This window comes from Microtus pennsylvanicus, chromosome 5 (genome assembly GCF_037038515.1).
Source record: "Microtus pennsylvanicus isolate mMicPen1 chromosome 5, mMicPen1.hap1, whole genome shotgun sequence".
In the NCBI taxonomy this organism is placed as follows: Eukaryota; Metazoa; Chordata; class Mammalia; order Rodentia; family Cricetidae; genus Microtus; species Microtus pennsylvanicus.
The window spans coordinates 87,303,425-87,318,717 of NC_134583.1; the positions used below are offsets into that span (position 1 = coordinate 87,303,425).

Genomic DNA, 15,293 nt, shown 5'->3' on the forward strand with positions numbered 1-15,293 from the left:
GTTGGACTGGGGGATGGGGGAATGGGAGGGTGGAGAGGTTGGAGGGTAGGGGGGTAAGGGGTGGGGTGGGGTAAAATCACTTGTCACACAAGCCTAACTACTTGGGTTCTATTTCAGACCACATCTGTGATTTTGGATTTGAGTCTGTCTGGATGGACCTTCCCACTGCACGGGGGAGGCCCCTTGTGATGCAGGGTGTGAACTCAGATGTTCAGGACTTATTGTGTCCAGGCCACCAGAGTGTTTACTATCTGGATGTGACATAGGACTGTAGTTCAAGCAAAAGAAAACCTCAAATTTAGGCCTAGATGTTAAGTATAAGGGAGGCCCCTGCCAAAGGTCAGCCCAGGGGCTCAGACAACGAGGTGTTTTTCCTACCTCTCCCTCCCTCTCCCCAGCTCCACACACATTGAACCTGGGCGGGGCACTGTCGGAAACAAACCTAGCCCAGAAACTTCACAAGTCTTTATTGGGTAGGCATGACTGGGGAGCTGTCCACAGTTCCTGTGCTGAGCAGAAGCAGGCGTTTTCAGAGTAGCTTCCCAGAATGCAGAAGGCGGTGCAGACAGAAGTCCTGCAGCCAGGCTAGTTAGGTACCCAGAGGGCAAAGCAGCGGAGCTGGTAGAGAACGTGTGGGGTTCACCAGAGGAAGGTATCAGGAGCCTGAGTGCTGCTTCTGAGTGGGTAGGATCTGGAAGCTGAATGAGTGTGTAAAATAGTAAACAGGCCGGGGTGGTGGTGGCGCATGCCTTTAATCCCAGCACTCAGGGGCAGAGACAGGCAGATCTCTGTGAGTTCAAGGCCAGCTCCAGGACAGGCTCCAAAGCTACCTGAGCCAGAACAAAACCCAAAAAGCAAAACAGTAAACAGAAAAGGCTGGTCTGTGCATCCTGTCTACATCTGCTGAGGTAGGACCTTGGAGGCAGAGTCGACTCTCTGAGTCGGCTTCCTCATCTGTGACACGGGGACATTAGTGTCTGCCTGGAGGTGTGAAGGGAGATGGTTATTCCTACTGCTCAGGCCACAGTCACAGTGAAGCACTGCTGGACATTATCAGCAGGCTTTACAACTATCCTAGACTTTAGACAGGAACGCTAATCTCAGGTTTCATGGGCTTTGACCATGGACAGAGATCCACGTAGGTTCCCTCCTCCTATAGGTGACATGAAGAGACAGACCTAAAGGGGTGGTGGGGAGGACCTGGGTTTGGACCCACTGCCATCTGGGCTGGGCACGACAGTGTGGACATGAAGCTGCTGTTTGTTAGCTACTTAAAGGCTAGAGTGTCCCAGGCTTTATCTTTTAGGCCACCAGTCAGCTCTCATTTCATGACATGGAGAATTCTTATTAGTTATGAAAGCTTGGCCATATTTTAGGCTTCTTTCTTGCTAGCTCTTATAACTTAACCTGTTTCTCTTCTGTTTTGCCTCAGGGATTTTTAGCTTTTTACCTTTCTTTCTTTCACTGCTTCTTGTGTCTGGCTGGCTGGCAGTTGCCTGGCTTCTGGCCCCAGGTGTGTCCCTCTCTTTCTCCCTCGTTCTCTCCCTCGTCTTCTCTCTCAAGCTTAGAAGTTTCCTTGTACTTATTCTGTCTGCCCACCAGCCCTGCATACCCCTCTCCTGCCTAGGTATTGGCCGTTCAGCTTTCTATTAGACCAATCAGGTGCCTTAGGCAGACAAGGCGAAATAACAACACATCTTTACATAATTAAACAAATGCAACATAAACAAATGTAACACATCTTTACACCATTAACAAAGGCAGCAGAAATAAATGTAACTCACTTTTACGTAGTTAAAGTAATATTCCACAGCATAAACGAATGTAACACATCTTCGCGTAGCTAAAATAATATTCCACAACACTAGAGTTCTGGGGATACCTGGGACTAGATGGAGGCTTTGGGGAAGTCAAGAAGACCCAGAAACGTCCAGATACTTGTTTTATGGTCCTTGAGTCCAGAAGACTATGATGTCAAAATGGCTCTACTGCTCTGGAATAGACCCGAGGCAGAGGAGTATGCTGAACTAGGTTTGGGCAAGGTTTGGAAGGAGGGGCAGGGAAACAGAGCATCACAACCCCTCCCCCTAGCACCTCATCCCTGCTATTTGAATTGAGACAGGAAATGGGCAACTGGGTAGTTGGGTCTGTCAATGCCCAAGCCCTGACAGATGCCCAGCAGGCGGAGACGGGCCTCAGCAGGGCTGGACCCAGCACAGGCCACATTGCAGTAAGGCTCCTCATACTGGCCAGGTATCAGGGCCTCCTCCAGCAGGTTGAGTCGCAATAGACCCTGGTCATGGAGGGCTTGCAGAGTCTCTCGACTGCTAGGAGAACTCAGCATCTCGATGTGCTGGGACACCAGGCACATGATGCCCACCAGGTAGCCACGGGCATGAGGGTGGGCAGGCAGGGCTGGCTGCAGGCCACAGGCCACCATGGCAGAAGCCAGCAGCAAATCCACACCATAGATCTCCAGGATCCAGTCTCGAAGGTAGAACCCTCCCATGCGTGGGTTGATCTCGATGAGCTTTGGCCCGGCCCCAGTCATCTTGAGCTCCACATTGAAAACTCCATCTAGCAGCCCACAGCCCAGGCAGCAGCGAAAAGCTGCCTGTACCAGCTGGGCCTCCTGCTCTGGTGCTAGCCCAGTGGGCATGCAGGCTGCAGTCTCCGTGAAGCCAGGCAGCCTTGTGGGGCCATTATCAGAGACAAAAGCAGCCAGCAGCCGTCCACCAAACACCACCAGGTCCACATCGTGCTCTGTGCCCTCGACAAATTCCATCAGCAGCATGGCATTGCCCCAGCCCAGCCCGATGCCTGGGTGGTCAGCTTCACCCTGCAAGTCATGGAGGATCCGGGAAAAGTGCTCGTGGCACTGGGGCCCATCCTTCACCAGCTGCACACCCACTGCTCCTGAGCCAAACTCCAGTTTCATCACACCTGGCAGGGGTACCTGGTCGATGGCTCTCTCCACATCAGCCTCACTCTCCAATGGGCAGCAGGCCACCGCATGGAGGGAGGTTGCAGGCCAGGGTGGGCCTGGGCATCGCAATAGGTGTAGCTGGGTACGGCTCTTCTGCTTTGCCAGGCACATGGCAGCTGGGGGGCTGCAGGGCAGACCCAGCTCACGGCAGAGCAGAGCGGTGAGCACCAAGCAGTCGTCCCAGAAGGAGAAGCAGCCGTCTAGCTTCAGGTTGCGTGCCCGTACCAGCTCAGCCAGCTGCTGTGCGTTCTCCTCATCTCTCCGGTGCTCCGTCACATCGAAGTGGATGAAGGTCTGCACCAGCTGGGAGGCAAAGTGGTTAGGGTCCGATTCCACCAGGTGCAGCTGCAGAAACAGAAGCAAGCAGGAGGGACCTCCGTGTCAGCAGGTGTCGGGTCATGGAGGAGACAGGATGGTGTCCCACAGGGGAGGCTGAATCATAAACACCAGGAGCTCGGAATATGTTTACTGATGACGTGTTGAATAAATAGGAAGTGCAGAGGTGGGACACCTGCTTCAGACTGGAGGGGCAGGAAGTCAGAAGGAAAAACTTCGGGAGGAAAGGGTAGGCTGGGCTTAAGGGGCCAGGAGCAAGGAGAGAACACCAGAGGGCTCACTAGGACACGCTCACAAGCAGCTCCCCCTCGCCCGCCCTCCCCACACCCGCCGCAGGGCTTGGAGACCAGCCATCAGGGCTGAGGCTGGAGACAGGTGGCTTGGTTATCACTCATTTTGCATGTTCTAACACTGTGATGTGATGTGCAGGACTCCTGAGGGGCCGTGTCTCCAAAGCTTGTGGTTTGCTGGGAGAAACACAGACACAAGATAGCTGATACTCAGGGCAGAAGCAGCCACTGATGAGGGGAAGGGGCTGTTTGCAAGGTAACTTGGCATCAGGAGTCTTTCAGTACTTCAACTGGCATACACACTATCGGGTAGGAACTGTGATGACAAGGCTGTTTGGGAATTCCTCAAGGACCATGCATGGTGGGGAAAAAAGGCGAGGAGGCCACTGTGGTGGACTAGAGCCAGCCTGAAAGAGCCTCAGCTTTCCTGTTTCAATAGCGATGAGGATGTCTGTTGCCTGGTTAACTCCATATCCTACAATGTGAGTCCCTGCTCCTCCCAACAGTAGAGTTGACTTGAGATCTGCAAACTACTCTTTCGCCCCCACAGGACCCTATGTGCCAAGCTGCAGGAATTCCACTCCAAAGACCTTTTCCCCAAGGCAGAGCTAGACTCCTTAACCAGTTGTTCCAGACCTAGGAGCTACAAGGTTTGGCAGGACACACTTGTAATTCCAGCATTCAGGAAGCTGAAGCAGGAGGATTGTGTTTTGAGAGCCAAGTCTACATAGTGAAACCCTGGCTAAAAAATAAAGCATGGAGGGGCAACTCAAGAGAGTAATCCCAGCCCTTGGGAGACAGAGGAAAGAGACTCTCCGAAAGTTTAAGGCCAGCCTGATTTTCCTATTAAGTTTCAAGCCACCTGGGGCTGCAGAGTTAGACCCTGTCTGACATAAATAAACAATCACTGAATAAACAAATATAAAATAACATGTCTGAAATCCCAGAATCTGGAGATGGAAGTAGGAAGACCAATTCAAAGGCAGCTGCAGCTATATGAGGAGGCTGAGACCACCAAGAGCTATGTAAGAACCTGTCTCAAAGATCCCAAACTACTGAGGGCTGGAGAACTGGCTTAGCCACTAAAAGCGCTTGCTGTTTTGCAGAGGACCAGAATTCAGCACCCACATTAGGTGGCCTGGATCCGATGACACCCTTCTCTGGACTCCACGGACACCGGCACACACTTGTGCACATACATACATCAGGCCCCCACACATAAAACATACATTTGAAAAAGTAAAATAAATCAGGGCTGGAGGGATGGCTCAGCAGTGAAGAGCACTAGCTGCACTTCCATAGACCAGGTTTGATTCTCAACACCCACACGGCAGCTAACAATTGTCTGTAACTCCGGTTCACTCGGGTTCTAGGGGATCGATGCTCTTTTCTGGCCTCGGTGAGCACCAAGCACCACTTTGGTACACAGATATGCACGCAGGCAAAACACCCATATACATAAAATAAAAGCAAATAAAATAAGAAATGAAAACTGGGGCTCTAGTTCAGTGACAGAGTGCTTGCTCGCATAGAATACGCAAGACCCTAAACTCAATCCCTAAAACAGCAAGGGAAAACAAAAACAAAACAATTAACAAGGTGGTGCACGCTTTAATGTACCAGCACTAGGGTGGAAGAGGCAGGAGGATCTCTGGGAGTCTGATGCTTGATTACATAACGAATCCCAGACCTCTGCCTTCCAAGTGCTGGGATTAAAGGCGTGCGCCACCACAGCCCGGCAGACCCTTTTCAAAAATAAAGAAAATAGAGATCTGAGCTCTGCGGCTGACCTGGAGTACCACCTGCTTCTGGCACATCCCAGCCAGTCTAACCTTTTCCTTCTTTGCCTTCTGAGGGGCCTTTCACAGCAACCGGTCCCGCCCCGGCGAGGAGGCCCCGCCCCCACCTTCACCAATCAGACCGCGACTTGGGGGTCGGGATCCGCCCCCGCCCACCTTCAGTCCATAGTCGCGCGCAGCCTCCCACACGAACTTCTTGCTGACGCCGCCGGCGCCGATCACCAGCAGTTGCTTTCCTTCCATCAGGTGGCGCCCCGAGCGCCGCAGCATGGTCTCCACCAGCGGTGCTGCCGCCGCCTCCTTCACCGAGCGTCCCAGGCGCGGCGCGGCCCACAGCCCCTCTAGCGCGCCGCACGCCTCCAGGCACAGGCCACTGGTCAGCTTAAGGACCGCGGGGGTCAGCGTGCGGCCGGCCACTGTGAGAACGAAGTCCACGCCTGGGCCGGGCGAGGATGCGCGGACTGAGCATCCCCTTCCCCCCCCCAACCCGGTCCCCACGCCACCCAGACCGAGCCGCGCCTCCAGTGCTCACCGAGGAAGTCGATGTGCACTTGGCGCCCACCGCGCTGCTCAACACTCAATCCGGCCTCCAGGGCCAGCACTGCGGCCAACGCGGCTTCTGCTGCTTCTTTGATGCGCTGCCCCAGGAGCGCCACCTGCGCCGCCTCTTCCAGGCCGCACTGGGCCAGCGCCACCTCCAGTGTTCTCGGCAGGGTGTTGTGATGCCGCACGAGCTGGTCCCCACGGCCCACACCGCACACCACCTGACCACAGTGCAGCTCAGAAGGGGCTGGCCAAGACTCACCTTTTAAGTACCCCTTTCACCCTTGAGCATCTTCCCTGCACCAAAATACAGGCCCCACCTTCTCTGCACTTCAAGAACTCCTTTCTTCCATCAAGTCTTAAACTGTATAAATCACTCTTGGCTTCACACTGGCCATCTGGTCCCCAGATCCTTCGGGGTTATGCTGGCTTCCAGGCCCAGCTCGAAGATTCCAAGCATGCTTGCTCCTACCTGCTATGGCACTCTGGTTTTTCCTAGCCTTAGGGAGTCTCTTGAAGACCCTTCTCATCTCCCCTGGAGTTCTGCTGAGTACCCAGGTCCCCCCAGTTTGGAGCCCTTCCTGTGGGACTGACCCTAAATAGGTTTCTTCTGTAAGGAGGAACATACTGGAAAAGGAATCAGGCCCCTGGGTCCTGAATGGGGATGAGCACAGGGGCCGCGGGCTCCTGATAAAGAAGGGATCAGGAGAGTTGAACAGGAAGAAGTGTCAACCTCAGAAGTGCCCTCCCCCACAAAGATCATGTCCTCTCTGCACCAAGCCCTCATTAGATCAGTGGGATTGGGCAGAGCTGGGGAGGACAGGGCCAGGTCCTATGCAATTCTCACCTTGCTCAGTAGGGGCCTATCACCCTGAATCCGACACACCACTGCGCAGATGCGCACAGCCAGCTCGGGGCCAGGTGCGGGACTGCCTGGGGGAACAGGGAGAAGTTAACCGGGAGACGGGGTCTAGGAGGCCAATCTCTGCTCCCAGTGCCCGGCTACCACAGGCGAGAACCTGGCAAGGGCAGGCGGGCAGGTGGGCACATGGCCTCCACAAGGACACTCTCCTCCTCCTCCTCCAGCTTCTCCAGCAATGCCAGCACCGTGTTCACCACTGCAGACGGCTCCACCCTCAGGTGCAGGCGCAATGCTTGCTGTCCCCGCCAGCGCCAGCCGCTAAGCCTCACAGCCACCTGCAGCAGAAAAGGGAGGACCCTCCTCACCACCACCTCATGGGCCTGAAATGTAGGGTGCTCATGCCACTATTCAGTATGTAAACTGAGGCACAGGGCACTGCTGTGGAGAAATGGGGCAGTGGCAGAGCTGAGGGTTTGAGATTGTTTCCCAGTAGGACTTGGTAATCGTCACATGGGTTCCCTCCTCTGGGTACCCACAAAGACCTCAGTGCAGAGAGGGACCTCCTGTTACCTGTGATGCTTCACCCAAGGCCTCGGAGTGCACAAAGGCCTCTATTTCCTCTTTCACCAGTGTTTCCTGGCCCTCCTTCCCACTCAGCTCCACCAGCCGTAGTCCAGGGCTGGCATCCCCTCCCCGAAGCAGCCCTGGAGGCCTATAAGTGAAAGCCAGGGTAGCTGGCACCGCCACACCGGTCTGCTGGGACAGCAACCACCTCGTCAACAGCCGGTCCTCCAGCAGTCGTGCCAGCTCCGCTGAGGCTCCTGTGGGGCAAGTGAGGTTCCGAGCCAGCTCTGCTGCCTCCCTGCCATGGCCAGATTCTGGCCCCAGGCCTGCCAGGAAGTAGGTGGCATGCCGAGGGGGAACAAAATCATCCAGGAATGTCAGGCCCCCTGGATAGAAGCTCACGGCCTTGGAGACCAGCAGGGACGCCTCACCCTCTTGGCCTGGAGCTGCCACCTTCATCAACCATGCAGGGGACAGGCAAAGGAGCATGTTTCCTGTGGGCAAAGGGGAGAAAGTGGCTGGCCAGGGAATGCTAAACGGTGCCAACACCCTCCATCTCCTGCCCAGGCTTCAGTGTCATGGGGGTCAGTGACTCCCAGAACCCACCCCTGCTCAGAGCAGCTGGTCCTGTGGAATGCAGGCAATTGCCAAGGTTGGTGGGTATTTTGGGATATGGCCGGGCTAGGGCGGGGCTGCCCTTTCTGTAGGAGAGAGTAGGGAACTTGGGCACACACTCACCAGGGCTCTGGACCCCACCCTCCAGCAACAGAGACAGAAAGGTGCTGGGGGAACCCAGAATGCACAAGGTCACCTCTGCTCCAGGGCGGCCTGAGGGAAGAGAATATCGCCATGTCCACCAGGAGTCCTCCTCTTGGCTGCCCTTCTGCCCATTTTCTGTGACCTCCCCATTCCCACCCTCTCAGAGGACAGAGGGAGCTCAGCATGAAGTGGGAGGGATCTGCCATCCTGCCTTGAGACTGACTGTTTTATCTGCATCTGATCCAGAAGACTCATCCTCCAGAGTCTAACCTGAGTTTGGATTTTGCATGTGACCTCAGAAGGGTCACTGTTTCTCTAAGCCTCAGTTTTCCAGTCTGTATGATGGGAACAAGTTTGTGTTCTAGCTGCAGATCATTTGGTCCACACAAAATTATTCATAACCCACCTGATCTATGAAACAAGGAGGCATCTTGGGATCGCAACTGCTCAGCTGCCTCCATAGCATCTCCTAAGACATCATTCTAGACGTTTCCGCTCCACAGAATATGCAAATGGTACCGTGGAATTCCAGGGAGCAGGGTGGGGTAGGGTGGGACATGGTGGGGAGCCCTGACCGGATGTCCTTGGAGACAATACCTGCCTGCCTTAGGCCCTCTGATTTTGCCTTTAGACAGAACCAGAGCCTGGGGGAGACAGCCTGAACAGACAGGGAAGCAACTGGACTGAAGGTCCCTCCCTGTCTCTGGGAGACCCCCTTGTGGAGCCCGGAGGCACCTGTACGAGGTGCCTGGCTGCGGTCCTGGGTCTCAGGAAGGCCAGCTTGCTGCAGACAGCTCTGAAGGAGACCATAGTAGTACACAGTCCAGGCCCGAGCCTCAGCCTCTTCTGGGGACCCCTTGCAGTCCAGGCTAACATCCTGGCGCCAGGGCCCAGGAAAGCAGCCTCTGGGTGGCAGGGGAGCGCCTCCTTTCCATGGTCCTTCCTTTCCATCCAGGTCCTTGGAGCCCAGGGGACAGTCCCACTTCGTACTCAGTGGATCCTGGCAGAGCTGAGCAGGGGCAGAAACGGTACATCTTGGGCAGGATTGGCAAGGGAGCACTTGAAGTCACTTAATGGTATAAACCTGCCTCCCAGTCTTCCCACCTGGCTCCCTTTCAAAAGACCAGAAGAGGGTGGAGGGAAGGCCTACACGGTAGACGTGGTATCCTGAGGCGAGTCCCCTGATGGGACTGCCGAGCCCCACCCACACTAACTGGCTTTCCAGGGGCCCAGGGTTTGTTCTTTGCATCACTACAGTCCCAGTTCCACACAGCGCGGACACACAGTAACTGCTCCTCAGGTGGTTACTCACTAAATACCTAACCATTGTCCAGCTCTGGTCTCTCTGGGCCTCAGTGACTCATCTACTATCATGGACCTTGCTGTCACCTATTACCCATTAGGTGTATTTATTTTCTATTCATCACCCCTATGCAGGGCCTCTGGGTGAGGACTGGAATCCTTTTCTTTTTCTTTTTTTTTTTTTGAGACAAGGTGTCACATAGTTCAGGCTGGCCTCAAGCTTGTACGCGATGGAGCACGGCCTTGAACTTCTGATGTATCTCTCTCTCCTTCCAAGTACTGAGATTACAGGCATGCGCCACCATGGCAGGTTTACACGCGAGTGCTGGGGCTGGAACCCTGCCTCCTGTAAACTGAGCCAGCCCTCTGCCAACTGCCTTCAACCTCAGTCCCTCCATTCAATCCTTGTTCTTCTTCATTTTTCCTTTTCTTTTTTTGAGACGGGGTTTTGCTCTTTCGGCAAGGCTGAGAACTCAAGGCATTCCACTTCCCAAGTGGAGAGATTACAGGTGTACCCCACTACATCTGCTCTCATGGGGAGGGGGATTAAGCCAGGGCCTGCCCACTACATGCTAGGCCAGCATTCTCTAAACAAATTATAGCCTCAGCTCTGTTTTGCTAAGTGGCCCATGCTGGCCTTGAACTGTCAATCCCAGCACACCTGGCTAAACATCTCTATAGGTGTATGGTGTCCTGGCACTGTCTTCTTTGCAGGAAGTCTGACACCCCGTCCCCTCTCTGAGGCTGGGAGTCTCAGCATGATAGAAATGGGGACATCACTCCTTGCAGTGTCTGGGCCTATCCAAGCCTGGAAGCTGGGCCTGTCTTTCAGGAGATAGACCAAGCCACCTTGGACAGGTTGTTTCTTTCTCTGGCTTGGTTAGCTCTCACCTGGATGCCTGGTGCATGACTTATTCCCACCCCATTGGTTCCAAAGAAATATCTGGCCTAGGGGAGGGGATCATCTATTGGTTCAGAAACTGTAAGCTATGCCCCAGACATCCAAGGTCTGGGTCTCAGACCTTCCATGCATCTCAGGACACCAGGGCTGAATTCTTTGTGTCCTTTCCTAGAAAAGTACTCTGATGTCACAGACTGTAGGTTCATCGTTGTGTCCCCAAACCCAGACCAGTCCTGGGAACACAGGTGGTAGTTAATAGGTGCTATCGGAATGAGGAACTGTCGTTGGGCTGACAGCACCTACCTCCTGGAAATAATGTGGCCCAGGAGTGTGCCATGTGCACTGGGTAGGGGTCAAGGAATGGAGCTGGTTATGGGGTGGGAGCTGTCAGAAGCAGGACTCTTTGGGTGCCAGTTCTTGCCCTCCCTCTATCCAGGGACTTGGGCCTTTGTGGGAAGGGACCACAAGAGACTCACCATCTTGGAGGTGGAGAGGCTGAGAGACTAAGGGACAGAGAGACAAAGCAGGGATCAGGGCAGCCAGGTCCCTAACAGACCTTTCAGCCCTGAAGACTTTAAGGAACCCAAATACCCTCTGTCCTATCCCTGCCCCACCCCCACCTCAAGGAAAAAAGAGACTCTGCTCCATGGACCCCAAGAGCCATGCACCTCTGAATCCTCCACCCCACCCCACCCCCCGTGTTACTCCAGCTATTCTGGGGTGTTGGCTCAGCCCCTGCACCCAGGGTCCCTGTGAGTATGTAAGGTTAGTGTCCAGCTCTACAGGTTCTCAGGGTCCCCAACCTGCATTCCCACTTATCCCTGCTCCCTGCTTCCCCTGGGGTAGGACAGGAACCAGGAACTGGGTACCTGCTGGTAGCAGCAACTGAGCCAAGCTGGGCAGTCGAGCGAGCCGGTAGGCAGAGACCGAGGGAGTGCAGCAGTGGTGGCGGCACTATTGCGAGTGGTGTGCCCTTATATAGTGAGCCTGGCCATGCTGGGGCGGGGCAGCCTGCATTCATGCCAGGGCCCCGCCTCCCCCTTTCCCTTGTGGCCCCCCCTCTCTGCACCTCAGGCTTAGGACAAGGGATTTGTGGGCCTGAGGGTGTTGGGATCCGACGACTGACAGAGGTAGTTCACAGGACAGAGGGGTACCCTTGGACACAGCCCTGATCCCAGGCAAAGACTGTCCAGACACAGACAGATCTACAGTGAGATCCACAGGGAGAAGGGAGGAAAAGCCGAGGGTGATCGCGGTGAGGAGAGGCAGTGTCGGGAGGACTGAGTCCAGCCTATCACTGGCACTGACTGCCTGGGGTCGGGCGCAGGCTGAAGCCTATCTTTAGTTGGAGCAGAGCGCCTGGTGCTCCCAGCCAGGAAGCTGTCAATCCTAATCAGGAGCCCCTGGCTACCGGGGACACTCTCTCACAGTGCCTCCTGAGTCAGGGTCTCTGCCTATTAGGTAGCATGAAGGCAGCCCAATAAAATGCTGGTGTGAAGCCAGTAATACACTGGTTTCCATGGCAGGGCCACCAGCCAGGAACAAGCTTCCAGAGGCCCGCACACCTGATCCCTGCACCTGCAGGTGCACGCACAGTCTTCCTGAGAACCACACAGTCCTACTCGGAGCTTGTGCCATCTGCTGCGTGTATCATTTACCTGAGCTCTGGGCTCAGGATCTGGACATCTGCCCTTCACTTTCCTTCTGCCCCAGATGGGGCAGATCCACCGTAGGGTCTAGCCCCGTATGGCCTCTTCCTTCCCCCAAGCACTCTGATCCCACCCCCCCTTAGCTTCCCAGAACTGTATTGTTCTCAAGAGCAGCTTTGGAAGGAGAGCATTAAGGAGGCCCAGCACACCTTGGGGACAGAGGTAGCAGCTTTTGTAGTTTGCCAGGGAGTGAGGACACAGTAGCCTGTGAGGGCCCCCTGTCTACCTCTCAGGAAGGAAGGTGGCTTATCCAGGGCTCCCTAGTCCTGCACGTCAACCCACTGGACTTTTCCTGTTCCAGGTCCACACCCTAATTGTCACCATTCTGATTCCTACAATAAGGGGAGCCACCCCAGGAACCCCACCCACTTCCTTGCTGTAAGTATGGCCTGAGCTCCAGAGGAGTCCTACTGTGGGGACAAAGTGGAGCACAGAGGGGCCATGCAGCCTCTGGAGACTCAGTTTCTCACTTTCAAATGGGGGTTACTGTGCATTCTTACAGGTCTGGCGGAGTAGGGGTTCTGGATACTAGGTGAGCTTGTGATTCCAGCAAATTCTTTTTTCCTTCCTTTTCTTTCTTTTTTTCCTAATTTATTTACTTTCATTTTATTTGCATGTATGTCTGTGTGAAGGTGTCAGATCTTGGAGTTACAGTTGTTAGTTGTCATGTGGGTGCTAGGAATTAAACCCAGGTCCTCTGGGAAAGCAGGCAGTGTTCTTAACCACCGAGTCATCTCTTCAGTCCTTTCCCTCCCACCCCTAAGACAGGGTTTCTCCGTGTAGTCCTGGCCATCCTGGAGCTCCCTCTGTAGACCAGGCTGACTTCAAACTCAGAGATCTACCTGCCTCTGCCTCCACAGTGCTGAGTTAAAGGTATGTGCCACCACTGCCCAGCCTGCAAGTGCTTATTGCTGTAACAGGCCTGCGTGAGAGCATGCAGTAGCTCAGCTCCTAACACTGAGAAAGCTGCTAGGGCTCTGCCAGTACACATAGCGAAGTGAGGCTCAGAGAGGTAGTGTGGTCTGTCCAAGGTCACACAACTGGTAAGATGTCAGCTAGCTGGAATCCTTCCTGTGCTCCACTGTGTGTGTGCTGCTCAGGGAACAGCATGATGCTGTCCCACCCCCGGCAAGCCTGGAGAGGCGGCAGGCCACTTGTGTTTGTCCAGCAGGTGAAAAAGAAAATTCCGAGATGTCTTAAATGTACCTACAAGTGGTGGAGGGGAGGGGAAGGGAGGGAAGGTAACAGAAGTAAACAGCTAGCAGCTTCTAAACTGTTGAAAGGTTGGGCCACACTCCAGGAGTTGAACCATGAGGGTGTCATTGTTTTTACAATCCAACCAGTTAAGAAGCAATATTGCAGCCCAGCAATGGTGGTGCCCACCTTTAATCCCAGCACTCAGAAGGCAGAGGCATGTGGATCTCTGTGAGCTCGAGGCCAGCCTGGTCTACAGGGCAAAGAATGAGTTCCAGGACAGCCAGTGCTACACAGAGAAACCCTGTCTGGAAAAGCCTTAAAAAAAAAATAGCAATATTGCTGTAAATCTCAGCACTAGGCAGGAAGGAAAATTGCCTCAAATTCCAGGCTAACCTTGGCTACTTAATGAGACACTATCTCAAAAAAAAAATCCCACCACTAGACAGGAAGGAAAATTGCTGCAAATTTCAGGCTAACCTTGGCTACTTAGTTGGCTTACTAAGTTTACTATCTCAAAAAAATTAAACTAAGTTAGGCCTGCTGTCACAGGCCTTCGTTCCGGATATTGGAAAGTCTGAACAGTCGGGTGACAAGTTTATACCTGGCTGGGCTACAGAGCAAGCACAAGGCCAGCATGGGTCATTTTATAAGACCTTGTCTCAAAATGAAAAATCACGGGGAAGACTGGAGGTGTGACTCAGTAACAGGGCTTGTTTGGCATAAGTGAGGATCTGGGCTCAACTCCATTACCTCAAACAAAACAAGACAACTAGGTGGTAGTGGCTCACACCTTTAATTGCAGCATTTGGGAAGCAGAGACAGGTGGATCTCTGAGTTTGTGGCCAACCTGGTCTACATAGTGAGTTGCAGGACAGCCAGGGCTACACAGAGAAACCGACTCGAAAACACAACCAAACAATAACAAAACCCAGTAAGACAAAGACACGATAGCTGGGTGTGGCAATCCCAGCAATCAGGAGGCTGAGGAAATATGTTGAGTTGAAGGCTAGCCTGGGCTACGTAGAAAGACCCTGGCTTGAGGGAGGCATGGTAACCCACACCTGTAATCCAAGCATTCCAGAGGCAGGTAGGAGGATTAGGAGGAGTTCAAAATCATTTTAGGTTACATATGGAGTTTGAGACCAGTCTGGGCAATATGAGATTTTGTTTCGAAACACAAGCAAATAAGGCCCTGTCTCAATAAGAGAGAACCAGCCAGGCATGGTGGCATTCACCTTTAATCCTAAAGTAGGAGAACCATGTCTTTTTGGTTTGCTTTTTTTTTTTATTTACATGAAAGGACAATATTTGTTTAAACAGCGCTCAAATGGGGTAACCATGGTATCATCAGAGTGCATCCAGAGGAAAAAAAGGGAGGAAGAACCAAATGAGACTCAATCAACGGCACTCCCACACCTTTACTGTTTGATCTACACTGCCAGTAACCACATATGGTGCCGTCTTGTAGAAATCCAAGGAGGTATCAAAGTGTTCAAGCGCATTGAGGGTCTTCATGCATCGCTTGTTCTTGTAATCCCATACATGGAGAGTTTTGTCATCAGCACAACTCAAAATAAACTTCCCCCCAGAATGGAACAGAACTCCACGTACCCAATTATCATGACCCACTTAGTTTTGGTTGGTCCTATCCTGTTCCTTTCCCATCTTTCTTCTAACCTTTCTCCATTGTGCCCCTCTGCTTTCAATATTGGTTTTGGTTTTTCGAGACAGGGTTTCTCTGTGGCTTTGGAGCCTGTCCTGGAACTAGCTCTGTAGACCAGGCTGGCCTCGAACTCACAGAGATCCGCCCTGTCTCTGCCTCCTGAGTGTTGGGATTAAAGGCGTGCGCCACTACTGCCTGGCGTATCACCATGTTTTTGTAGCCAGCTTTGTCTACAGCAAGTTTCAGCCCAACTTAGGCTACCTATCAATAGCCTGTCTAAAAAAGAGAGAGAGAGAGAGACGGAAAATAGCCAAATATAGTGTACACACCTGTAATCTCAGTACTTGAAAGATGGAGGTAGGAACAGAAGTTAAAAGTTCAA

General features: G+C 53.4%; 1 protein-coding gene across 3 annotated transcripts; it reads right to left on the reverse strand.

Annotated features, from left to right (window-relative positions):
• Nucleotides 1-450: 450 nt before the first annotated feature.
• On the reverse strand, nt 451-11,286 carry Carns1 (carnosine synthase 1). 3 transcript variants are annotated; one of them, XM_075973018.1, is made up of 10 exons: nt 11,212-11,286; nt 10,819-10,845; nt 8,875-9,148; nt 8,119-8,208; nt 7,387-7,874; nt 6,974-7,151; nt 6,802-6,887; nt 5,944-6,175; nt 5,568-5,848; nt 451-3,331 (listed from the first exon to the last, which is right to left on the reverse strand). In XM_075973018.1, the coding sequence occupies exons 2-10, from the start codon at nt 10,819-10,821 to the stop codon at nt 2,105-2,107; spliced, it is 2,859 nt and encodes a 952-aa protein (XP_075829133.1). In that variant the 5' UTR covers nt 10,822-10,845; nt 11,212-11,286; the 3' UTR covers nt 451-2,104. The 3 variants fall into 3 exon arrangements, with proteins under 3 accessions (XP_075829133.1, XP_075829135.1, XP_075829134.1); XM_075973020.1 differs by lacking the exon at nt 10,819-10,845 and having other exon boundaries at nt 11,212-11,282; XM_075973019.1 differs by lacking the exons at nt 8,875-9,148; nt 10,819-10,845; nt 11,212-11,286 and adding an exon at nt 8,546-8,697.
• Between the last annotated feature and the right edge of the window lie 4,007 nt (nt 11,287-15,293).

What these genes read in the sequence shown, in the direction of transcription:
- Carns1 (XM_075973018.1), bottom strand. An exon ending in ATAGGCCCCTACTGAGCAAG is followed by an intron (nt 6,176 to 6,801) that starts GTGAGAATTGCA and finishes CACTGTGGTCAG; the next exon opens with GTGGTGTGCGGTGTGGGCCG. An exon ending in CGCGCGACTATGGACTGAAG is followed by an intron (nt 3,332 to 5,567) that starts GTGGGCGGGGGC and finishes CTGTTTCTGCAG; the next exon opens with CTGCACCTGGTGGAATCGGA.